The sequence below is a fragment of the Solea solea genome, chromosome 5 (genome assembly GCF_958295425.1).
Source record: "Solea solea chromosome 5, fSolSol10.1, whole genome shotgun sequence".
Lineage (NCBI taxonomy): Eukaryota > Metazoa > Chordata > Actinopteri > Pleuronectiformes > Soleidae > Solea > Solea solea.
In genome coordinates, this window is record NC_081138.1 from 22,249,851 (window position 1) to 22,276,866 (window position 27,016).

Consider the following 27,016-nt stretch of genomic DNA (forward strand, 5'->3'; position numbering starts at 1 on the left):
TTCGGGATTAACATGGGGAAGTAAGTGCATGTGTGCGTGTGTGTGCGTACATGTCTTTCTATTGTTGTTTCAGGGTCGGTTAGGTCAGAGTAAAGGGCTAAGGAATGCATTATTTCACTGAGCGTCATCACAACTCTGTGTATGTGTGTGTGTGTGTGTGTGTGTGTGTGTGTGTGTGTGTGTGCGTGTCAGAGAGAGACAGACAGACCTACAAGCACATCCCATCACAGAGGCACCCTGGCTTTAACTCCGCAGTCACATACTGAGAATGACACACAAAAACAGGGATTAACACGGGAAGTATGTGTAATGAATATGTACAGAGAACGGATGCAAGTTTAGAAAACACGCACACACACAGATTGCAAGGTTCCACAAAATCCACTTCAAGAAGAGAAGCATAAAAAATATGTTCATTTAATCACATTAATTAGCAACGCCAGAGAACGAGGACAGTAAAGTAAAGCAGAGCAGTATTTTTGTGTCGGTGACGGCTCGATTACAGCTGATCCAGCTCTGCGCGACACTCTTCCATCCTCATCAGCAAGTCGGTGGTTAACGGGTGACCTTCACCGTGGGTGAACTTTACGATCTGAAAGGCCTGTGAAAGACGAGGAAACGTCACACATTTACTGAGCGTCTTAGCTGTTGACGGCACCACTGGACACAACTTTCACCACGCCCCCACACCACACCTGTTTGAACGTGTCCAAAGCATCGTCGATGTGTTCCAGGTAATGCTGCAGCTTTCCGACTCTCACCAGCTGGACTCCGTGGACTGGATGAGGATCAGGGAAGTATTGTCTTTACAATGGAAGAGAGAGAAAGTTAAGAGAAAATCAGATTCTTCCAACAGACACAACATTCTCAATCTCCTTCTTACATCTATATCTCTCTCTCTCTGTGTCTTCTCCTGACAGATTGTGTATATCAACATTTCAGGGATAGATTTTCACCAAACATGATTCACTTTAATGATTAACCTTTGACCTGAAAGAAAAATTTTAACGCAAATAAAAGGACTACAGAGAAAAGATGAAGCCGAAATTGAAAATAAAGATGACATGATGCAAAAACAAATTTTTGAGATACATATGTCACACATGAAAATGTCATTTTAAAGTGTCAAGTTTTGCAGTTTTGACTAGTGCCATCTTGTCTGTGCTTGTATTTAAACAGGGAAGGAAGGAGCTGGGGGAAGATTTGAGGGGTGAATCTTACAGAGATTGTGAATACCAGCTATACTATAATCTATAACCTGCTTTATCGCCTAATTAACTCTTAAAGAGACCATAGTTTACAAAACTGACACCATGCTGTATTACAGAAGACCTGACACTACTGATTGAGACCATAAAAAAGTTTACTCATGGTATAAATCCAATGCTAATTTTTGCCACCTGATGGCAACCGGAGACGAAACATTGTTTCAGACACTTCCACATCGGCTTCACCTTCCAAACCTGGAGTTTCTGTCAATTTCTGATACACAGTCTATGGGATTAACCATTGATTCTTCATCATATGGAATGACTTGCATCTTGATAATGTCACTGAATTCTCAATGACAACACAAAAAACTGAAAGCACACATGTAAATGGTTCTGCATTGACACTACATGGCCTTTATACTAATAACACAAACACACTACCTTAAAAAAACATAAACACACAAGCTGTGAAGTTCAAACAAACACATGTGTCACCCCGTTCATACAAACAAGTGGAACATTCCGGGTGCTATAAACATGAGTGCACACACCAGGGGATCTTAAGAAGCAGCTTTGTTGTAGGTAAACACTGGAGTGTCTCAAAAAAAAAACTCATTCATCCAACTCAGCTTGGCATTTATCCTCTTTTCTTCCTCTCTCTCATAATCTCTCTTTTATCACTTCCTCTGCTCCACTCCTACCTGTTTACGTTTGCATTTATTAATTTTTTTTGCCAGGCTAAACACCAGGGATTAAAGTTGGTGATATCAGTCGATCAGTCAGTCATGCGTCGTCTCTCCTTTCTAATTCGTCTTTCACTGGCCTTTGAATTCTTCCCTGTGTTTCCAGTTTGCTCTTGTTCACACATGGTTGTTTATTAATAGCACGCAACCACTGTAAGATGGCATACGAAGCTCAGTGCGAGGCACAAACCAATCTCCGTTTCCATCCTCTCACCTCGTCTAAATGTCTTGTCTCGTGCAGTTACTCTCTCTGACAAACACAAAGAGCTGTAAGTAAACACAGAATACACATGAATACACAATCAGCGCTGGACTGATGTCTGAGAATGCACCAACACCAAGATAAGGTCAAATTGAATCCACTTCACCCTTCAAGTGTGCACAGGCAAACAAGAGGGGGCTCGATATGCTCTCAATCCAATAAACTGGGAGCAGAGTCTGCACTGCATCTGCAAACAACACTGTAATTATTATCTTTATGAATTAAAAACGGGTAGAAATCTTGGTTAGCACTTTTTTTTCTCCTTCCTAATACTGATTCAGATCATTTAACTAATACCATAGCTACCAATCCTATATCCCATATGATTACAGACAGAATTGCTGTATCGCGATGTTATTGGTATCGTGGACCACGTATCGCGCAAGTTACCCTGTGATTCCCACAAATAATTATTATACCTGGCTCAGATTAAACCTTGTGAAAATTAAACACACAGTGTGTAATTGCTGCCACTACAGGTTTGTTTTGATGACTTCAGGAAGCAGCGTGGGATTGTGGGAATTATAGTCTTGTTGTTTTTGTTTGGTTCCTTGATTTGTTCCTCATTTCATCTGCGTTTGTGCTTCTGACGGCAGAACATGCAGCAAACGGCAAAGAGGAGTCATGATCCATTAGTGACAAATTCACATAATAAAAGGTAAAGAATATTTCCTTCCTCACTCTGGCGTTCCACAGGAGGTTATAGCAGAGACGGTAAACCTCATGAATATTATGTATTCCTATGGGTTTAAAGAGTGTGGGGAATGTAAATACACTACAATATAAAACATAAGTTTCATCATTTGGGGATTTTTAATGTAGAAATATAACATGAGAGAACTTATGAGAGTGTTTACAGAAGAACAACATCTATAGGAATGTGTGTGTCTGCAGGCACTCCCGTTTCCGCTCAATGCTTTTATGTCTCGAATGAATAGATGGAGTATAAAACAAAAGGATTTTCACGTTTTAATTGAAAAGAAAAAGGTCGTCTGAATCGAGTGAAATCCAAGTTAATTAATTAACTTGTAGCGATGGGTAATTTAAACCTCTCTGGCTTGGTTGATAATTTTCGGGCCGTTTTCTCTCATTTAGCAGCTCATTTGTTCATACCTTCAAGCCTAACTGAGAGGTGGCCCCTAATTCTGTGGTTAAAATGGAATCATTCAACAGAAAGTTCAAACACTAACTCAACAACATTAGTCCTCCATGAATAATAACAAGTTACAATATTGATTTAATTATCAGGCCGCTGATTAAAGTAGCGGCAACATGCAAGCACTCGCATCTAGACCACACACCAATTATATTTCCTCTTTACACCTAAAATTGCACACAGCCATTAAAATAATTTCATTAACTTGCCGTTCCCTGGCATCCTACCTCCTTCTCCCCCCAGAGAGTTAAGCGAAGAGAAATACAGATGAGCCCTACGTAGCTATTTACAAAGCCATAGCCCTCAGCTATAAGTAGGGGAGGTGGCATGAAGGAAAAATGAATAGTTGTGGAAAAAGCGTAACATTTCAAGACAAATGCTGTGAAACTAATGAGGGCCTTGTTTGGAACAAAAGATCCACAGCCTGCTGTTTCGCGAGGAGCCGACATGGATTATTTTACAATGTACAAAACCGAGGAAGGGGAACAAAAACAAGGAGGAGAGATTAGTATTTGCCTTAATTGTATTTTGTTTTCTGTCAAGTGCAACCGTTAAGCTCAGCACCACCACCATTAAGCAAACGCAATCACCCCTGCGTATGTCACTGTATAACATTTAAAGATATAAATGATATTAGTGAACCCTCTTTGCAGAGACGTGCTGGTTTCGGTCCAATAAAACATGCTTGCTTACACTAGAGAAGAGTCTTCTATAGCTTAAATAAAAATAGCTTTTTCATTATGCCTCATCCCGAGTTTTATATATCAACCAAGCGGGGGTTGCTCCCATTTACACTATTCTACAAAAAAATTAAATAAAACTAAGACTGGAGAGAAACCTGAATGCCACACATTACATGAACCACCAGCAAACTGGTGGCTGGTGACGTCTGGTGTAGAGGAAGTGCTACACTAAATCTTTGCAGTAGTCAAGTGTCGGCCCAGCATGATGCCACTCGCTTTGATTAACATCATCTAGTGTGGGTTTTTTTTAATGAATCCAGAGGATCCTTACAGGATGTAGATGAGAGGCTGGAGCTGGGGAGGAAGTGAGGAGCGGGTGTTACAGAGAGTGTGGGGACAGGCAGGTCACCTTGCGTGCCACCTAAAGCATAACCTGCTTTATCACCTGTTTGACTCTAAATGGGGGCCATCATTTACAAAATGGACATCGTGCTGTATTGAAGGGGATTTGAAACTAGTGATTGAGATGATAAACTCTGCAGGAAAATGTTTATTAATGCTATAAATCAAGAGAGACGTAGACTCATTTTCTCATCGACTTACATGCAAAACCAATGAAGTCGCCGATTAGCCTATTTTAACCAGGTTAGTCCTGTAGAGTTAAGATCAAGTGAAACCTGGCCAGTACTGCACCGTTACAGTAAAAGTCAGAACATATAGATTAACTATATTAATATTGAGGCAAATTAAACAGTTGCACACACAACCTGGACTCTAACACTTAAGCCAGAGCTTTAACTTGTTCAGGATTACAAGGTTTTGTTTAAGAAGTAAGTTTTTGTCCCGTTTCAGTTTGAACTTTCTGAACAACAAATCACAAGATGTCCATAGTGATGACCAATTCACTATAGCGCAGAACACACTGGTCAGTAGAAGAACCACAGTTTGTAAATGATGTCAAATGTTCACCTCAAGCTCCAGTACATCATTTTTTGGTCAAATTGAATCAGTATTGTGTGAATTTATTTGAAATTTATGTTTAAAAGACATACTTCCACATTGGCTGCTCTTTCCAGACCAGAAACTGTGTCCAGTTTTTCTTTCTATGGCTGTGCCATTTAATCTTGTTGTGTCAGGCATTTCCCAGAATTCCTGTTATCTTTTATCAGATCAGGGAATCAACAGTGATGAAACAATGCCGAGGACTTTGGGCACCGACCACACACTAGGATGCCCTGGCTCATTTCTGATGAAGGGCCTTTGTTGCCTGTCGACATTTCAAAGGACTGAAACGCCTCGACGATACTTTGCATTTCATGTGGTGCCATGAGCAGGTTCACACAGCCTGACACTGTGGCCACACTTCACTGGTCTCCTGAGGACACAGTTGATGCAGAAACAGACTCTTTTTCTCTGAAAAACCCCCCGAAAAAACCTAGAGAGATTAGTCTTGGCTCGTTTATTCAGCAGGAATAACAAAAAAAAACAAAAAACATAAATCACTGATGCTGTGCAGCTCCGGAAAACTTTCAGTCCCCTACAACACACACATATATCTACATGATTTCATGAATCCATTAACGTGCGTTCGTGTGTGAGCATAATTGTAGCGGTAAAATATGTTCAGCCTGACGCTAGAGTAGGTGCAGGGAAAAGGTCCCTCTATACATCAGGAGCCGAGTAGTGAAACTGACAAATAAGAGCAGCAGAGAGAGAAGAAAGGAATAAAGAATGAGGGGAAGGACGGGAGAAAAGAGACAGAGAGAACTCCTGCAGCTATCTTACTTCTTTCTGAAGAGCCCAGAGGAAGATAGCGGATGAATATGGAGGAACCTCCTCCCACTCTCTTACTTGTTTCTCCTCAACAATTTCATCTCTCCTTCCCTTTGATTCTCTCTTCATTGTTGTCTCCTCCATCACTGAGCTTCAGCGCAGTGCATTTCTCCACATTTCCCTCATTTCACTTTTCACTGCTTTCCCGTTTCTTACAACCTCCTCGAACTCTTATTTAAATCTGTCATCCCTCCTCTCTTCTCTGTCAGGTTGTTGATGACCATTCACCCCACTCTCTACTGCTCCTCCCTCCATTTTCTATTATCTCCTCCACGACTCCCCCGAAACCCTCACACCCTTTCCTCACCTTGGTTTTCGCCTCAGTTTCCTTGACACATTTTTCTCTCTTTTTTTTTTTCTTTCTTTCTTTCAACTGACACCAATCTCTCACCCTCATTCTAATCATCCCCATCTCTCTCTTTCTGTTGCTCTGTGGTTGGTTAATTATTGATAAGCTGTGTTGCTGCTTCCCATACATATGTTGCCAGTGTTTGTGTGTATGTTTCCTTGACCAACAGAGCTCCTTCCCACCATCTCTTTCTCTCTCACGCTCCATCAGTTGCGTTTTCCTTGAGCATCACAACACATTTGAACAACAACAGAACCATTATTAATAATCAGATGTCCTTTCAAGTTCAAAACAAATAACAACACATATTTAATGTGACATTTAACTCAGTAAGATTCTCAGCAATAATAGCACAATTTAAGATGATGTTGAAATGACGTGAGGGTTTAAAAAAAAATATACAATTGCAGTCTATAAATAATTATATTAATAATCACCTGTATACTGGAAGAGTCTTCTCTCCATATCCCAGAGCTTCCTCCCAGCGTCCCAGGTGAACACAGGCATCCAAAGCCATGTCTGTCATTCTGAGCTTGTAGAGATTTTCATCAGGTACATCAACACCGACGGTTGATAACAAATGACTACAGCTTTTCAGCAGTGCTTCCCAATCTGGAGGCTCACTTAAGGAGGACCAATGTGAGACATGTCTGATCTGCCAAGCCATGTCCGAGTTAACCTCTAAAAGCAAACATTAATTAACAAAGACAAACTTACTTTATACAACTCAGTGAAAAACACAAAAACATATGTAAAATCATATCATTGATGCACAGAAGAAAGAGTATGTTGTAATAAAACCTCATTAAATGAATCATTTGGAATTTTTAAACAGTTTTTTTATACCAGATAGTACACATTGACTGATTTTTGAGTGTAAAATATTGTCGCTTTATTTTACTTATTTATTATTACTTGTTCATCGTCTGACTAAGGTCACATGTGCAACCTAGTCAATAAACTAACACCTGTTAACTCAAGGTTTGAGGGGTTATAAAAAAGGACTTTTTTGCAAATATCCAATATACTGATATATCATGACGGGAGTGCCTTGGCCATTAACCAATACCGATATATACATCTTTATTTTTGCCCAATATTCGGGCAAATATATCATTTTGTCAATTAGTCTCTTCTGTAATTAACATAATATTTCTCATAGATATGTCGGAAGGGTTCTAGCATAGAAGGGAAGGAGGCATCAGCTTTTTCAGCCTACTACTTTAGTCATGAGTCATATCGGCGGACCTTGGCATATTTACCGATATCCGATAATACATTTTAAAGCTTTTTAAAGCATTTTAAACTTCAACTGGTGGATTCTGGATGTAAAAGGATACTGAACTCTGCTTTGTGTTCCTCCAGTTTGGGAAGAGCGTCCTTCAACAGACGCCATGTTGTTTCTTCACCAGAGAGCATGAGCCTGTCCTGGACAAAGAGGAAAAAAAAAACAAAGAAGACACTTAAGCTGCTTTTCACACCTGTACTGAACTCTCAAAATGATCTATGTGTGGATGTGTGAAGGATCTAGCCAAAGCCTCAGGCCTTCGTTTGGAGATTCTCCTGCTGTTGTGAACATGTCTAACCCAGAAAACCTTCCCCGACATTTGTCATGTATGCACCGCAAACTCAGGAGCACGTCTGGACCCGACTGCATGTCTGAAAATGCATATGTGCACAACAATACAAACACCATCTCCTCAGTTTTTTGTCAACGGACATCTGGCATCATCATCTGAAGATTAAAGAGAAAGAAGGATGACTGCACGTGTGTGTGTTTTTCAGTCCTAGAAAAAAGGTGGACTGAATAAAGTGGTTTTCCCAGGGAATCATCTGAGTGCTTTCTTTTTCCGTCTCCCACACACAGACAGGTGCTGTTGTATTGAGTGTAACTAAGTGCAATATACGGGATAAAGAGAACAAAGCAAGCGAATGAAGGCAGAGAAGAAAAAAAAATCAGAGAAAGACAGTGAGATAGTGGAAGCAAAACTGGAGTGGAAGAAGATGGACGGAAAAGAAAACTGTGGCTGATAGACGGTGATGATTTTTCTCATTTTCGGTACGCAGCCAGACAGGAAGGGAGCAGGAGAGAGGGGTGAAGAGGTGGAGCGTGACAGAGTGACAGAGGAGGAAGAGGAGGAAAGCAGGAGATAAGGCAGACTGAGAGAGTGAAGGAGGCAAAGGAGGTAGAGTAGTAGAGTACACAGTAACATGTTATGCACTGATACACTGTGTAAGCAACGGTGGCACGGCAGAGGTGTGTGTGTGCGTGTGTGTTTGAACTTCTGGTTGAACAGTTTTGGGAAGGAAGGAGGAAAGAAAGAAAGAAAGAAAGAAAGAAAGAAAGAAAGAAAGAAAGAAAGTAAGAAAGAAAGAAACATACACCACTGAAGCAGAGACGACAGCCGGAAGTTATCGTGTAGAGTGGGTCATGTTCCAAACTAAAGGTTATGAGACTAAAGGTTTGTGGCTCCTCTCAGCCTGAAACTGGGTGATAGATGTGTGGGAGGAAAAAAGGCCTGCAAATACTGTAGATCCTGTTTGAATCTGGTTGTTCTTTGAGTGGTCATCAAGACAAGAATGTCACTATATAAATATAGTACATTAATCAAAAATGGTGGAAGAGAAAGTGCCGCTACATTCGCAGCTCCACTGCAGACAGTGACTTCCAGTGTATTGTAAGTGGTATTTTCTCCACACTTTACACCAATCCTGGGTTTTAACACATATTATTATGTGCAATTTAAGAAAATTAAATTTGGGTTTGAATTTTTGAGAATTTAAAAAAGCAATTGTATTAATCTTACTGCATCTTTAGAGTTGCATCTCTGGCAGTGGCAGGTAAAAAGGTACTGCTCCTCCAGTTGTCTCTGTCGATCCTCAGTCAGAGACAAGGTCTCGATGTAGCTTATGGTGAGCTGTAAAACAAACAATACACTGACACCAGTGAAATGTTGTGTGCACTCTGGCCAACATCTTTGACCTGTTTTCAAAAAGAGTTCTTTCGGAACCATTTCGGTTCAATTTATTTTCATATCTCATATCGCTCTCTAACAGCTTGAGTAATTACAAAATACAGAAATCTGCCACAGAAGTAAAAACACTGCCAACACTTAATGCTGCTACTTTATTAGTATTATTCCAGTGTTAAAAAGTGATGTGTTTTTTAAAATTGTTTTAAATGTGTTATTTCAATATTCATATATTGAAGTGATGTGGTTCAAGTATTCAAGGTAAAATTCTCACCCAGAGGTGGAGAGGAAATTGGAGGCAAGTAATAGTGGATGAAAGGCAGGCTGCAAATTAAAAATCAAGTCTAAGGCTGAATGAGTGGGGAAAAAATATTTAATTGTGACTTTTCTAAACTATATTGGAAACACTGATCTTCTCCTCATTTACATCAAAAGCACAACAAGCACGTAAAGCATTTAAATGGCGTATAGCATAGGTAATGTTAGTTTGGCTCAGAGACGCGATCCTGTGTTTGTGTGGATGCATCTCATCAAATACAGCCAGAGGGATGATAAAGTATGGAAAAATTGTAGAAATCATGTTTGGGTCGCACTGATATTTCACTTAGTGTTACTTATAATATCCTCTAACGCCATTAAATTCATTACACCATTAACATTTATTATCATCTCGGACAGTAACTGCAGAGATGTGATGTACATGGCTTTTAATATGGCTGGGCCTTAATAACACATCATTAAATTACTCCTCCATCAATAACAATAGTGATTATAAAAAACATTCAGAACAATATTGCACATAAAAGAAACATGGACATAAAAGCAGAGGCTACTTGACAGTCATTAAAAAACTGTTGCTGCTGCTGCTGCTGCTATTAATGTTGTGAAAATGCAGTGTGAGCACTTTCTTTTTCTCGCATTCATACCTCCTCCTTAGGTTTGATATCTTGAACGGCTCTTAGCTGCAGGTTTGTTCCCTCAAACACCATCACACAGTTGGGCCTGCATTCATGGTTTAACAGAGATAGACTGAGAGAGAGAGAGAGAGAGAGAGAGAGAGAGAGAACAAAGCAAGGAGCAGGAGGACAGAGGAGAAGTGAAGGGGAAAGAGGAGGCGATCAATGTGGAGGCAAATTCATGGAAGATGGACAGTGAGTGGGAACAGGGAAGAGAGAGAGCACATATGGGGCAGGAGCAGACGAAGAAGAAAAGGAAGAAGAGGGAGGAGAATATGGTCATTAAAGAAATTATGATATGTGTAAGGAACTCCTTAAACCATACCGACTGGCAGATATTTAGTTTAAAGCTGCTGAAGGCAACATATCTTTGTCGCTACTGATCAATAAAAAAAAAAGGTACTTGCATATCATAACAACAGCATGTCAACAATAAGAATACATGGCTTTTTCATTTTTAAAGCAGCAGTGAATGTCAAAATAAATGAATAATTTAAGAAGAAATGTGTAACCTTTGTGGATTTCTGTTGCTGTTGATGTTATTGTTCCGCTTCTGTTTAGTCTTCATGAACAAAAAAAACGATGTAACATAATTGTGGGCTGCATACTTCATGTGAAAACAGGATCTGTCAATCAGGACTATGAGCCCCGACGGTGGGAGTATTTGTGTGTGTACAGCAGCAGTGCAGGGGCGGACGGAACAAGTAATGTTTATCCGTCAAAGTACTGAACAACTGGGGTTTTCTGAGCAGTACAATTCACTTCTGAGACGTTTCGTGGGCACATCGTTGTGTCTTTCAGTCGTTCTCCAACCTGTTTGCAGCTGTCTCACTTTAAAAGTGCAAAGTTGCGGTTGTCGCTGTCTGAACTGACATGAAACAAATCACTTCCTGAGTGTAGCATGTGTAAACTCCGCTATAATGTAAGAAACATTTGTTAATATTTAAAAGTTAACGGATTTAAAACAGATTTAAATTTACAGACAAATCTTTTTACACCAAGTACAAGCAGATATCCAAATATTCAAAAATACACACTGTGGCCCAGTGATCTGGAGTCTTATCACATAACGACACACAGCTCCACATGTCACCACATGGCAGTGAGGGTAAACAGATCACAGGAACTGCTGCTACAGTATAATATGCTGATATTATTGGAATCGGGTTTCAGTGCTGAGGCCTAAATGTGATGTAATGTAGTAATGTAGTCATAGTGAGAAGGTAACCACACTCGTACAACCCTAGGATAAAACGATAACTCTGTTTCTATCATAATAAATGTCACTCTTTGCTATCTATCTCTCAGTCTCTGCACACACGCACACTTAAACAAATCAGGAAACAATGGATACTCCGCCTCCTCCTGAATCATTACACAGACTCTTTACTCTTCTTCTATATTCATAATCCTCCCACACACGTATTAATTCAGTATCACCACAGGTCTTTAGTTTAGTTTAAAAAAAAAAAAAAAAGGATTATGAACGTCATTAGTATATGATCTACAGCACACAGGTGCTATAAGTTTAAGTGTGGCCAATATTTAATGTACAATGAAAAGAGTGTAAGCCTTAAAAATTAGAAGCATAATAAGCTCAGTCACCAGGATCACGTTGCTCACTTTATGTCATTTATGAACATGTCTACAGACTTGCATATTAACATGACTGTGTGTTTTGGCGGTAATAATAATTTCCTGGTTATGAATGTGGGCCGATTTTGGCACAGTGAGTAACCTATGCTTCAACAAACACAACTATTGTTTCCCATAGTCTCTGCCTCGATGTCTTCTCATCGTTCTCAAACTGATGCTGCGATTTCAAAACCTTTCTGACCTGTAAAAAAGTTAAAACACATCTGCTGTCGCTGCACTCATGGCTGGGGAAAAGTACTGAAGAGGTTCATCCGTTTTTATGACCTCTGCCTTAACGATACTGTTGTTAATCGTATTCATGGCGCAAAAACAATGGGTGATAGCGATAAAGTCTCTCTCTTTCTGTGTGTGTGTGTGTGTGTGTGTGTGTGTGTGTGTGTGTGTGTGTGTGTGAGTGAGTGTGTGCGTGTTTGTGTGTTGAGCCTTTGTAAAACCATCCGTTACCCTCTGGCTCTGTTCCTTAGTGGAGACGCTGCAGGTTGAATATAAACTAGAAATCAAACCCTCAACACACTGTTTTTTTATCTGATGCAAGAAGCTTGTTAGCATACTAATGAGGTTAATTAACTAAACTACGTCTCACATTAACAATATCTGCTCGACTGACTGAGACTAAGTGCTGCTGGACATAAGGCAGGTTGAGGGTGAAATACTGAGCTTAAATTTATCTGACATCCAATGAGAGAAAGGTTTAAATTATTTTGTTTACGTCACAAGAAAAATTCAGTAGTTTACTGTAGTGAGAACTTGGCAGCAGGTGCACATTTCAGTGCACTAAAAGATGAGGGTTAGACATCCAGGAGACAGAAAGACTGAGGATGAGGTGGAGAAAGACAGGGGACACAATTGGACAGAAAAAGACAAAAAGAAGTATGACTTGGAGAAAGAAAATAGGATACCCCTTCAAAAAAAAGAGGGAAACTAGGGAACTTTACTAGGGATAAAGAAAGAGAAGGAATGAGACAGAGAGATAGAACATTGAGGTAGAGAAAGAAAAAGAGGAGGATGAGAGGATGGCACTGAGGGAAGGATGAGACAGGGAGGGCAGAAAACATTGGTCAAATGAGGAAAAGATGCGATTTGACACGAGGGAGAGACATGAACGTCTCCTGGAGTGAGATGGAGGTGTAGCCTCGCCACAGAAATCCCCCTCTGTTTAGCAAACCTAGGGTTGCTAGGCAACCCAAAATATGAATAGGCAGGGGACCATCCTGCGAACAGCCCCATCATTTATGGATGAGTTACGACAAAAATCGATCGCACTCACTCTCTCTCACACACACCTACACATGCACTAACACAGACAGGCAAGGCTTTGTCAGGCTTTGGTAAAACCACAATGACCATCTGACATCTCAGCACCAGCCAGATTAACTGGCCAGGATACCTGCACACTATGTGTGTGTGTGTGAGAGAGGGAGAGAGAGAAACTAACAACATGTGCAACAACCAGACCAAATCCTACCCCCTCACTCAGGATTTAGTGGTGGGATTACCGTGTTCACCACCTTGTTCATTCTAGTTGCTTTCACACCCGCACTGAGGTCATGGACTTGTCTGGAGGGCCTCCATGTGCGAAGGCAATTGTGCACAAAAGTTGCTTCAGGCAATTTCTAAAACTTTTCCTGCCAGGTCCCCCACTCAAATCACCAATGCCCAAATGAACTGATGTGAGAACGCAGCACCAAAAGCTCCAGATAATTCACAGTGAGCGAGTCTCCTGCTGCTCACGTCAGGCTCCACTGCTTGCCTGTGTGTTCTCAGACTGGTGTGAATGACAAGACAATCGCCGTGTGCATCATATGTGAAAGACAGACTCCTACAAAATGTCAGGACCTAATCACAAAATGGCTTATGGGTATTTGATTTCTGCCAGAAGAAACCTCATATTTCCCTCTCACACATACACACACACACTATTTAAGTTTCCTGTCAACATTCTTTTTTTTTTCAGGTTTTTGCCTCGCAGCGAAAATTTACTTCTCCCTTCTTCCTGGTACTTCAAAGACCTGCCGAGAGGAGCATTTGGGTGGGAGCTTCAAACGTAAAGATAAAGGATGGGTGGGGTTGGTCTACTCCACAGCTGCATCTACAGTTTGTGGCATTTGACAGAGAAGACACCATCCATCCATCTTCTACTGCTTTATTATCCACATGAGGGTCGCTGGTGCAAATCCCGGCTTACATAGGCCGAAAGGCGGGGTACAATCTGGACAGGTCACCAGTCCATCACAGGGACACATAGAGATAAACAACCATCAACTCTCACATGCACACCTACTGTCAATTTGGAGTGTCTAATGTCAGACAGGTCACAATAAACTAACAAAAAAATGTATGTTTCACATTTTATCCTTGTGTCTGTGTGTGTGTGTGCTTGTTTGTTACCTCGGATACAGCCCAACTCCAATCTCTTGCAGCTCTCCATCACAGATGGTGAAACAATTACACGTCACCTGACAAGGAGAAAAATATAAGGTTAAAAAAGTGCTTGAGTGTGTGTGTGTGTGTGTGTGGGAGGGGGGATTTTTGCCTGAGGGAAACAAACACAAAACCTTTCATCATCTGCGTTGAACATTAAATTGCGAAAATCTCTGAGGCACCTGCAGAAAAAAAAACTACCCCAGCAGCTTTTTTTAATTGAAACACAACAGGCTTTGAGATAAAGAACATTAGGTTAAATGTGAAATTGGGGAAAACTTTCAGTTGAGAGTGATGACCAATGAACACTTCAGGTAGTCTGGCAGCTGTGGGTATACGTATAAGATTCAGGAAGGTTTTAATAAAAGAGATTACATTTTAAAAATGTAGTGTATACCTTTTAATTGTTAACAAAATGTGTGTTAGATTCAAACCATTGTCAATCAAACCCAGTATAGCAGTATAGCAGTGTTCAGATCCTGTGTTGCTCTGCAACAATGTAAGTGATTTGTTTTTAATGTCATTACAGACAAAGAACAACAATAAAGTGAGACAGCTGCAAACAGGTTGGAATATGACTGAAAACACAAAGACATGTGACCATGACGGGAATTCTGGAGGCAACAGAAGGTGAGACACAGCGAGATGTTTCCCATCCAGGACTAAAACTCATCAAAACGATTCAACTTAAATCTGCACTTGTATTAAACACAATAAAAGTCTGTCCTCATGGGAGATGATTTTTTTTTTTTTTTTTTTACTAAACTCATTCACTGTGAAGCTGGGTGGGAAATGTAATTACACAAAGACAATGAATCACGGCTTCTTTCTCTCCCACACACTTTCTCACACTTCATTGTTATTCAGTTGTTCTCACAGACATCCATCATCGGCACCATAAAACACGCATTAAAGTGCAGGAGACAGATACATCATACAATACAGTGATATGTTGACAATTAATAAGAGTACATCGAGGCACAGTAACAGTTAAGTTGTTTAATGTGATTTCTTTAAAAGCATTTATCATCCCTGGCAGGAACACCATGGATGTTTGATGTTATGAGTCCACGCTCAAAGAGTTCCTTTTCCGTGAGAAATTTAAAACACTGTACGAGCAAGTTGTTATCGGAGACACTATGTAAACATTTTACAACGAGATAAAGCAGAAAAAAACATGGGTCTGCACGACACAGACACTGCTTTAAGTTTGCCAATATACCTACATTTCTGTCTCTGCTCCCATCCCAAAATGTTGGTATTTAACAATCTGGACATGAAACTCACTGATCAACTCTGTCGGCTTCACCACCAGGAAAACTTGTCATCGTTTGACAACAGCAGGAACGCAGAGATGGCCGTGCAGAGTGAGGGCAGTTATTTGGAGGGAAAGTGAAGACAACGTCTAAACAAACACTGGTGGGACACTTAGCTGGGTGTAATCTCTCTCTCTATCACACGCACGCAAACACATCGACTCTCTCAGGGGATAAGAACCAATCCACATCCTCAGAGCTGGCTGGTGGACGCCTTTTCCAAATACACACACACACACACACACTCCTGTACGTTTCATCTGACTCCACAGTTTTATTTGTTGTGTCTTTCCCTCACCCCCTGCCCTCCCTCCCTTTCATACTGGGTCTTTCTTCCCCCAATCTTTTCTTTCAACCTCGACACAAACTCTGATTTCATCCACCGGAGAGCTTTCCCAAAATGATAAATGAGAAGAGCATGCAGACTGACAGCTTCCCAACACTGAACGTAAACTGTTGCTGATGAGTATGTGCTGCTTATTAAACACTGTCTCTGGACAGTGGACATGGACAGTGTCAAATGTACTGTATGCCCTTTGATGTAATGAAATGTTTTATATTGCTTTTCAACAGGGTCTCTCTTGTAAAGGAGATTCCAACCTCAGTGTGGCTTCCTTGTAAATATGATACATAAAAACAAATACATGATGCATCCTTTCGCAATACTCTGAGATATTATAGATATTGGCACTCTACAGTACATGATGTTTTTCATTTTCATTTAATTGCAGGTGCAGAAAAATCTGTATAGTCCTGCAAATGAACACACAGACAGACAAACTAACATAGAAATGACACAGAAAACGCAACTTTCTTGGTAAAGGAAAAAATTAATCAATTGATTTTTAAGACAAATTCCACAAAATGGTTGTAGCTTCTCATGAGCTAAAACAGAGCAACACGATAAGAACATTTAAATGGGTATTATTTACCATTAAAATTGTATCTGTTCTTAGTATCAAGTGAATCTGTCTCCATGAACTCAAGTCTGCTTTGGAGAAGTTATGACTCCACTACAGCATGAGCACAGCTGGGGCGAACAAATGATCCATCAGTCACCATGGTGATGACGTTCCTTCCTAAGAGCCTTACTTAAGATAACTTGTATATTTATAACCTCGGCTGTGAGTATTAGTTAATGCAAGGTAGCACGGTCACAGCTAGCCAGCTAATGGAATAGTTCGAGTATCACTTAGTCTTGTTTCATGAAAGAGAGAAGAATGGACCAGTGATGCAGGTATTGTACTGGTGGTGGTAAAAGGATATGGATGAATGTCCATAAGCGTTGGGTAATGACACAAATAATTAAATCTCAAATACAAAAGGCCAAAATTAAACATAGGCTGAGAAGTTTGGCTACTTTATGTTGAATGGAGCCAGCTGAGGCAGTTCAAGTGTCTGTTTAGTGTCAGGGTGTCTTCTGCAGGAGGTTTTCATGGCTCCCCCAACGGGAAAGAAATCTTAGGGGAGGATCTAGAACTTGAATATAGAATATATATTCAACCTGGCCTGTGAATGGCTAAGGATTCCTTAGGGGGAAGTGCTGGAATGTGATGGACTCTGTATTTTATGTATATTGTTGTTTTTTTTACTTTAAATTTAAATTCTTATTTATCACATCTGTATCAATGCGAATTTCCCCACCATGTGGGATCAATAAAGGTGCATCTTATCTTATCTTCTCTTATCTTATGCAGGGGGAATGGATGTATGGAACACACTGGCTAACATGTTGCCTCTGCAACTTGGCCTTGGAAAAGCAGAGGAAAAGGATGTAATGATGGATAAAGAGATGGATGGATGGATGGATGGATGGATGGATCACATGCCTAATGTAATAGGAAAGCGTGAATTTCAGTCTCCACGACTTTTCCTCACACTGGTGCAGAAAATGTCCCTGCATCTATTAATTCTTCTGCTCATTAATTTCATTTAAACATTTTTTTGTGGGTGGGGAAATTGCATAAATCTTTCTGCCTGTTAGTCACAGTATTGTCTGATGGTTATATGTGGATGAACTGTGAGGGAAAATGAGTGAAGGGTGTGAGCAGCCAGTGAAGTGGAAAATGAAAATGAGATCAAAAGCACACACTGTATCCAAACTGCCATCTTCTGCTCCGATTAAAACACAAATGACTGCAATTTTTCAAGCTAATGGTACATTTTAGACTTAATACTGGAGCGCTTCTGGAAAAGCTAAATGTTGTTAAATCCCTGGGCCGATACAATTTCGATTCATTTCAAGCAGATAGCTGTTTCATTTGTGTCTTGTGGCAAGGACACAGAGAAATTGTCTACAAAAACGTCTTTCAGCCCATCACACATAAAATGTATCAGAGTTTTAATCAAACTTTTAAAGATGAGGTCAAAGAAAATGCGCATTTATGTCTGTTTTCACCTAGAGCTAATATTGGATGTTAGTTCTTCAAGATAAGAAGTACAGTAGGTTGCACCAAATATTAAATTAACGTCACCACAGAAGAAGGCAACGGTTGATTACATAAATAAAGAGCAACAATAGCAGTTGATATCACATGTTCTGTTGATGCATCCATCTACTACTGTAGTAATATTTCCTTCTTGCACTCAGTAAAGTTGTGGTTCCTCCTCTGCTGTATCTGCAGTTTCCACTACTTTTCCAGTGCAGCAAAATGTGGAGATAGAAGGGACGTTTTAGTCATGTGACTTCTAAACATCCCCTTTTAATCATCATATTGACCTTTCGACCTCTCTTTTACCATCCTGTCGGCGACGATAGGATTTGGCATGCGCACGTCTCATGACCGTAACTCCTCGACTGTTTGTGATATGTAGAAAGTTCAAAAACTACCGGAAAGCAGAGAAATAGAGCTTTTTAAATAGAGATACACAGACAAGATTTACCAGCGTGTCACACGTTTGTGGCGTCAGCTTCTCAGTACAGTATTCCTAAACGGTCGAATAACTGCCAGATATCGAAAGTGAAATTTATCTTGGAAAAAGGGGGGCAGAAGCACGCATCCATTTTACATTTTTAAACAATTCTAGAGCCATAAAATCTAAATAAATCCAGGTGGCCTGAATACCATATCCATTTCCATTCAGGTGTTCTTATGCGTAAATCAATAATATGCTTAAAAACGGCTTCATATTTTAAACAACGGTAACTGAGCTGCGAGCGCGTGCAGGCTCTGACACTCACAGTGAACACATCATTATTGGTAAAACATCTTCGTTTTGGAAGTGATTAAACCAAAGCCATCAAGAGGAGAGAACCAGACACAGTCCTGTTAATCTGTTTGAAATATAATCTGAGCTGCTGCACGACTACGTTGCGTTGACATTAAGTATTCATGCAGGGAGGGGCAGATGAAAATGATTCCAGTGACATTTTGGAAACATTTAGGGGCGGCACATTTCTAAAAGGCTGGGTGGGGGGGATAGGGACAGTGGGGAGCGGGAGGTCCTGTCATCTCATATTGGAGCGATTGGATTGGTTTACTTTGTCCTGTCATGTCAGCGCAAAAAACTTGTGACTGGATGGTTTATGTCTTTAATGTTCCTGGAACCACTTCAATTACTGTCAATCTGCTGGAAACTACAAAGGCCATCAGAAACAATCAAAGACCGCATCTGTGTGTGTGTGTGTGTGTGTGTGTGTGTGTGTGTGTGCATGCGCGCATGATATGAATGCAGTATTAATGCTTTGATAAAGTATTTATGAGCTAATCATGGTTCTTTCATCTCTCAACAGACAGGCAGACAAACACAACTAGCAAAGAATTATGAACAAAATAATGAGGCTGAACATCGTCGCTTTACCCATGTGCACTACACAGCTGCATTCACACACTTAAGTTAATTGTTATTAATAATATCTCTCTCTGTGTCTCCACTATCACTTTTAGTTATGTTACTGTTACAGTAAACATTACTTATTTCCAAAATGTGCACATTAAAAGTGGTAATACAATAGTTTTGATGAACAATTAGATGTAGAAAATATTTGTTGTTAAATATTAGCTTTTCTCTACAAAGCATTTTCATACATTTCAGTAAGGCAATCAATTATGTTAGTTTCTATGACCTGAATCATGACATCATTATTAAGATTGCACTTTGATTCCCAGTATAACATTTGATTTACGTGATTGAGCATCAGCACAAAAGATCAAAACCTACTATATTGTACTATACTATACTATATATACACACTATACTACTACTATATTGTCATGAAAGGATGAGACTTGCATAGATTACTAAATAAATTGCCAACTATTTGTGTTTTATTTCAACAATTAAAACAAGCTCTCTGATTTGTCAGTGTCATACATGTGAATATTTTCTAATTTATTTGCTCTATATAACAAAGAAATCATTAAAAGTGAATAATTTTGGTTTGTGGCCAACATTTGAGGGAATCATAATTTCGAGATTTGGGAAACATTGATCAGCATTTTCTGGACCAAACAACTAATTGATCAATCAAGAAAACAAGATATTATTTTATTATACGTTCGCCCTACTATACTGTATCGGCATTTAACAGAAACCTGCCAATTCACGACTCTATTACAGCAAATACACATCCAACAAAATGCTTTTGTCAACTTGCAAGACAACGACGTGAGGCTTGACTGAACGAACGTCATACAAATGTTTGCCTTCCACCACCCTGTCTTCCTAAAGCCAAGAGCAGAATTGTGTCAGCATGCTGGTGAAATGTGTACATATATATTATATGAAATGTGTACTTAATATATATAAGTGTACAACAGAAACTGCTTTTCCCAGATATTTCTCCAGCAGTCACTGGGGGCAGAGCAATGACGTAGGAGTTGAATCATTTCAAGGCTGAATTCAGCAAATAAAATGATTCCTTTCTCTGCCTGTTGCTTAGCAAAGGAGAGGCCTGTCTGTGATGTGGATGAAATCCTCCTGAGGCTTGATCCGGCCCAGAGGCACGATGCTGAGCTGGTATGAATGATTTACATTGCTTACTGTGAGGTGCGTGTCGTTTTCATTTGTTGCTGCAGGTTTTCCTCTTAACGGTGAAATTAAGTCGAGGAATAGAAAGATTTGTGCAATGATTGCTGAGTTACGCATGGGGAGGCTTGTGAAGTTTCCTGATGGCAGTGTTTGGTTTTGAGTACAGATAAAAGAGTTTTAAATGTGGTTTTGTGAGAGTAGCTTGAATCTTGGGTTTCTGTGCAGTGCTGTTCTGAGAAAATGAGAGGCGGTATCAGGAATGTAGGAATGAGGAATTTAAATCATTCACTGATTTAAATACATGGGGAAAAATGTATTTCAATGAACCACTTCTCTTCCTGATTAGGATTGTAAAACACCCTGTGGACTGAGCTCTACATCCCCCTGCTTTATATGCAGGAAGAATGTTTAAAATGCAGAGATTCCTCAAGAACGCTACGCTGACAACCAAGGAAAACCCTGTATGTGTTCTCAAATTCTGCGGACGAAAAAGCTCCAGTAAAAATCCACAACATTACTTTATGGCCTGAGGTGAGAACTTAAGTTACAGTGCAATATGGAGGTCAAGGCCCGACTAAATCAGTGTGCAACTCCCTCGCTGACAAGAAAGCTGACACTGCACCTGACTTTATTACCATCACTACTATTCTGAGCCTGAGTGAATGTATTTGTTTTCCGGTGCCTGTGTGATAGCAAAAAAAAAAAATGGCAGGCACTATTTCTGCCACCTGCTTATTCTTTTTAAAATAATTCTGAGAAACCTTTGTGGTTTCAGATCGAACAATCAACACCACCGGGTCCACTCCTCTTTTTCTTTTCCCTCCTTTCATTTCTATTCATCTCTTGATTGTTGGGTCAGGTTTAAATAAGAGATTTTGGTGCATCAAAAAATGACACAATATTTACAACACAGCAACAAAACAAACCTGACAACACAATGAGAGTGAATAAAGGAAAAAGGAAAGCTCATTCAGGTTAACTGCTCCTTATTTACAGATTTGACCCGAGAGCTGATTGTTGTGACGTGATGCCTTTGACCTCTGATATTTTTGTACAGTAAAAAAAGAAGAAAGAAGCAAAAGTTACATAAAGTAGGAAAGCAAGTAATAAAGGAAATAGGAAAAAAAAAAGAAAGGTTCAATCAGAGGGAAGCGTTGTTTTCAGAGCAGGATTCTTTGTAGAAAATCAGTTTTTGCTGCTTGACTGCTCTCCCGTAGAACGAATTAAAAGGTGTTTCACAGAGGAGTAGCTCTTCCTTTCTTCTTCACTGTGTCATTTGCTGAACCCACAACTTCCCTCTCACACTAAAACATCCTTGACATCGACTATAACCTTGGACGAATGTAAAGGTGATCACAAGCTCCTGAGCAGTGGACTTAGGTAAGGTTGAAACACATAAAACTATAATGCTGGTCTGGCTTGGGTTCATGTAGGCTTCTTTTGGACTCAGATGGGTTTGAACGGAAGAATATCACCCAAGCCACACTTTAGTGTTTCCTGCCTCTCACCCAGTATCAGCTACAATTGGCTCTGGCGTCTCCAGACCCCTCAAAGGATAAAATAATTCAGATATGTCAAGATAATGTGTAATAATTGATTGATATGAATTAATGAACAGCAGAGCTCTGACAATATCAATCCACATTTAAATCCATTGATAAAGACAATCAGTAGATTACTTGAACCTGGGGTAAATGATGATTTTATCAATTCCCATTGCAGAAAAAATGTAAATGAGAGTTATGTCCGCCTTCAGACAACTGTGGGTGTCTTCCGATTTTAGGCTGATTTGAAAAGATTATCTGGCCAAATTATCCTGTAGTGTGATCGGTTAACAGACGTGATTTTAACGTCATCAGAAGTAAGTATTAAACATGTTTAATATTCACGACTGAACAGCGGTTGGGGCGTGAGAAGAACTCCGCAATAACCAATGAGAGCGAGTCAACCGGGAAACGGATGTTGCATACTTTTGTTTAGAAGAATAATAATAATAATTCGTACAAGCCAAGTGGATTCAGTCTTCTCATCCATGACTTCATCCACAGTTTTTTGTGAGTCGACCTCCATGTCTGTTTATATTCTGAAGTCACGTAAAATCACGCAAGTTTCTGTGAGATCCCAAATCTCTGAAATCCCCTGAGCCGGTGGAAACGTGCCAATAGTGTATGAGTAAAATTTCTAAATGACTAAATTACATGAATTTTATTTGTAAAACTAAATATTTATTGCTTGCCCCAGCAAAACCTGGCAGCAAACATGGGAAATCAACAAACTTTTACTGCTGCATGTTTGACACATGTTGTGGACTCAGGAGACTCATAAGAGAGATGTCAGGAGGGTACTAGGATCAAGCTGCATACATTAGACAGTGAGCCTAAAGGCATACACATAGTCTGGACATGTTTTTCTTGGAGTGGGGTGGGGGGGGGGGCTTTTAGCAGTGTGGTGATTGCCAAGTAACTTGTAATTCTCTTCTCATGCATTTTCAGCACTGCTTAACTCTATCCACCGCTCAGGCGTTTGTGGATCTCATCCCAATTAAATTCTATCTTGTGGGCTTTTTACAGCTTCTACCATAGCGGATCACTGTGTCACTTATCATGACATGGTTCACTCGCACACTCATCCTGGCTTGGCACAACACTTTCAAAGCCAAAAGGTGCAACTTCTGCACACACTGTACTTGTATCAGTCGCAGTCTTGTAACCGCTCAGCTATATTATGGTGTAATGAGGAATCAGTGTCTGGGAGAAATGGCCATGGTAAGGGAGCATTTATTCTCAGACATGAGCAGAGAGAGCTGCCTCTTTGTGGCGTTCCGAAAAAAAAGTACAACAGTCGTAATGTTATAGTTGTAAATGGTGAATCAGTAATGACGCATATTTGAATATAAACAAAAATGGGGCAAACAATGGCATCATCTGTAGCATATTTCTTTCGAGAAGATATTACAGTAGCATTGTGTAAAACCTATGAGGCAGGTATAACAATCCTCACTCTGATTAGTTTTTTATATATTATTTTCACATCTGCACTGTAATGCTGTTAAAGGAATATCTCATAAAATGTAGTTCATTTTTCGCAATTATTATTTCAAGCATCCCATACAATTCAAGAATCTTTTAGTACATAGCAAAACAAATGAACTCTTAATAGTGACTTAATGTCCACCTTTTCTCTAGATACCAGGCAGACAGCCTGGCAAATGCTTTATATACACACGCACACGCACACGCACACGCACACACACACACACACACACACACACACACACGCTAACCCTAAGGCTGTAAAACTACAATTACCTTCCACTTCAGGATGACTGAAGGTTACAGGTCAAATGTTTCATCCAATTATCTGTGTGTACCTCTCTCTGTGTGTGTGTGTGTGTGTGTGTGTGTGTGTGTGTGTGTGTGTGTGTGTGTGTGTGTATAGGCATGTCTATCAATATCCCCGACACAACCTTGTGCATTTATATACTCCATGTGTGCTCCTGCATTTTTGAGTGGACCAGGTTAATGATGATGGTATTTTTATGGCACAGATAGTGTTTAATCAATACCCATCCTAATGACACCATATTACAGCTGTGTTTAAGTGTGTGTGTGTGTGTGTGTGTGTGTGTGTGTGTGTGTGTGTGTGAGAGTGTGTGTGCGTGAGTCTGTCTGTGTGCGTTTGCAAGTCAAACAAGACCTAATGGTGTTTTGTTTTTTTTCCAGTGTTCCAACATTTTCTCGCTTGGAGGGATATTTTTACCATCTATTTTTACTGTTACTTTTTACAAACTAAGAATTTGGGACTTGCTGCCATTCTGTGTCAAAATATCACCCATAGCATCCGCAGTACAACCAAAAAAATTATCTTTAAAATTAAAACATTTTCAGGATTTTATTGTAAATGAATACATTTGAGGCTAAATTAACTTTCTGAGGCCAAAAGTGTCTTATACCTCAAATTACACAATGCAGAATCAGTTAGGGTGAAAGTTATGGGGATATGTTGTTCTATATAAATATGTTAATCTAGGAGAATCTTTCCAGTATCCCGAAACATTTTATTCAACCAGGTGTAAGAATTCCACTAAGAGATGACCCTCTCTGTACATTTGGTTAGGTGACTGTCTGTAAATAAATGCCCCACCTCAACACATTATGTGTTTATGAAGTGAGGGATGGAGGAGACGGGGATGCAAATGGCAGCAAATGACAAGATGGCTGACAGCAGCTTTGAAGATGTGATTTCATATTCCTATGCCAACCACAAGGCAGACTTGTGAATGTGCTAATGTGCTTTGACCTACTGCCTTCACCCTGTTCTGCTCTCTATTAGCTGGAGTCAACTGGAGCTGGGAAAAGGCTTTGATCAATTCAGTAGCATGATGGGAATCAAAGTCTTTAGTTCATGCCATTTGAATAACTGTATGCACTGAGTTAAAATGGCAAATTTGGCAATGAGAGCGATGCACTGTACTAATTCTGATTTTCTGAAAAGGATAGTAGTCTGCATATGTCTACATCTATGAGTGTGTGTGTGTGTGTGTGTGTGTGTGTGTGTGTGTGTGTGTGTGTGTGTGTGTGTGTGTGTGTGTGTGTGTGTGTGTGCACACGCTTGTTACCTCTTTGGGACATTTCTGGCAATAAACACTGACCTTTTCAGAACCACTAGTCCTCATGGAGATCAAAGCCTGCTCCTAATGAGGCTTTACGCTAAAGGTAAAGACGTCAATAGTGGTTAGATTAAGGTGAGGGTCAGGCATTAACTGGTTATGGTAAAGGTTAGGGATTAGTTTTTTTTGGTTAGGCTGCCAAAATAGATTCAAATCAGTGCAGTGCAAATTTGTGCGAGTGGGTTTGTGTTTGTGTAAGTGCCATGTCTAGAGATGTAATGTAATCTGCGTTTGATTTGAAAACCTGTGTTCGCTTCTCATACCAATAAAGTAGTGCCTTGGGCCATGTACGTGTATTTTCAGCTGGTGTGTGTGTGTGTGTGTTTGTGTGTGTAATATAAAGTACTAGAGGGGCCAATGAAAATTACCCTCATCCATCTCCTACAGCACACAACTGTGTGCATGCTCTCTCCCTCTCTCTCCTTCTCACACACACACACACACACACACACATACTGTACAAGATAAACAACAGGATAAGAAGACACAGATATACGAGTAGACTGACCACAGTATGAAAGGTATCGACATTAAAAACAAACAAACAAATAAAACAAAAAATGGAAATCATGTAATTAACGTGGTGTTAACAATAAGGGTGAAACCCTGAGAAGAAGTTCAGCCAAAGAGATCCTGCCTGTTTGGTTGGATCACTGTGACTTTGACATCAAAATTCATTCATCCTAAAGTCCAAGCAAACTTGCATCAAATTTCATGTTCACAAGAATGAGGCAGAGTTTAAAACAGATCTATTAGGTTGTTGTCAACCTTTTTTTTTTTACCACTTTACCACAAATAATTTCAACAAAGTTGGATTCTTTACAGTTGTTTAACTAAGGAGCTGAACTAAAGTTCATTACTCATTCATATTATGGAAAAATAGTCCCATTTATAACTCAGTTTATTCAATAATTAACTCATTTATCCCCATTTACTTATTAAAGTCAACAGAGCAAATACAACAAATAGAGCTAACCTCATACTAATGGAAACCATGGGAGCGAGGGCGTCAGCAAAACAACAAATGCAACACACAAAGTAAACAGTTAATTAGTGAAAGTCTATGTATGATATTTATAACTCATGAACAGACCATGAGCCCCGAGGAGCAGAGAAATTAGTCTGGTTAGACTGAAAACCTTACACAAAAAAACAAAGAGAGGGAAGGAGAGAAAAAAAGATAATGAGAGAGAACAGAGGGAAGCTTGACGTTGGCCAAACTGAAAAGGAAAAAAAGACTCCTGCATATATAAAAAGCAGTGTGCTGCTTTTAATCCGCTGCTAATCTGTTTCCTATTTCCTCGATTAAGCAATGACTTGTTTTGTCTATAAAATGTTGGAAAATTTGAAACAATGCAGATAGTTGTTTCCAAACCTTGCAAGAGTGTTTTCACTTTATTTACAATGAATAACACACTATTGACTATTAATCTATTAAATAGATTAATAGTCAATAGTCAAACCTAATGTCAACTTGCCATTTTGGAAATGTGAGGAGAGTGTGTCATCAGCCTGTTCCGGCCAATCAGAGACCAGGACGAGTGACAGAAAAAACAATGCATGTTAAAAACTGAGAAACAAAGGGAACTGCCATGGGAAAAGTTCAGAGGTCAACCTGTAGTCGCAACTAAAATACTGACTGACAATAATTCCTGGTTTCACCCATCATTTTCTGAGGCCAAACATGGTTTTAAAAAAACTACTTATGCCACTCAGGGGTTGCACCTAGTAAAAATGGTCTGACCCCAACAACAGTTGTGTAGTAAACTTGAATGTTTTTGTTGAATGTGAACTCTGCTATTAAAAAAGCTGAAACTA

General features: G+C 39.8%; 1 protein-coding gene across 1 annotated transcript in view; it reads right to left on the reverse strand.

Moving 5' to 3' along the window:
- Positions 1 to 288: 288 nt before the first annotated feature.
- Positions 289 to 27,016, reverse strand: part of smyd3 (SET and MYND domain containing 3) — a 60,716-nt gene continuing 33,988 nt past the window's right edge. The window contains exons 6-12 of the mRNA XM_058629803.1: positions 14,210 to 14,277; positions 10,136 to 10,238; positions 9,045 to 9,155; positions 7,578 to 7,665; positions 6,675 to 6,849; positions 696 to 804; positions 289 to 601 (exon numbers count right to left, since the gene is read on the reverse strand). Coding sequence (XP_058485786.1) covers positions 500 to 601; positions 696 to 804; positions 6,675 to 6,849; positions 7,578 to 7,665; positions 9,045 to 9,155; positions 10,136 to 10,238; positions 14,210 to 14,277 — 756 coding nt within the window. The 3' untranslated portion in view covers positions 289 to 499. The remainder of the gene's footprint in view (positions 602 to 695; positions 805 to 6,674; positions 6,850 to 7,577; positions 7,666 to 9,044; positions 9,156 to 10,135; positions 10,239 to 14,209; positions 14,278 to 27,016) is intronic.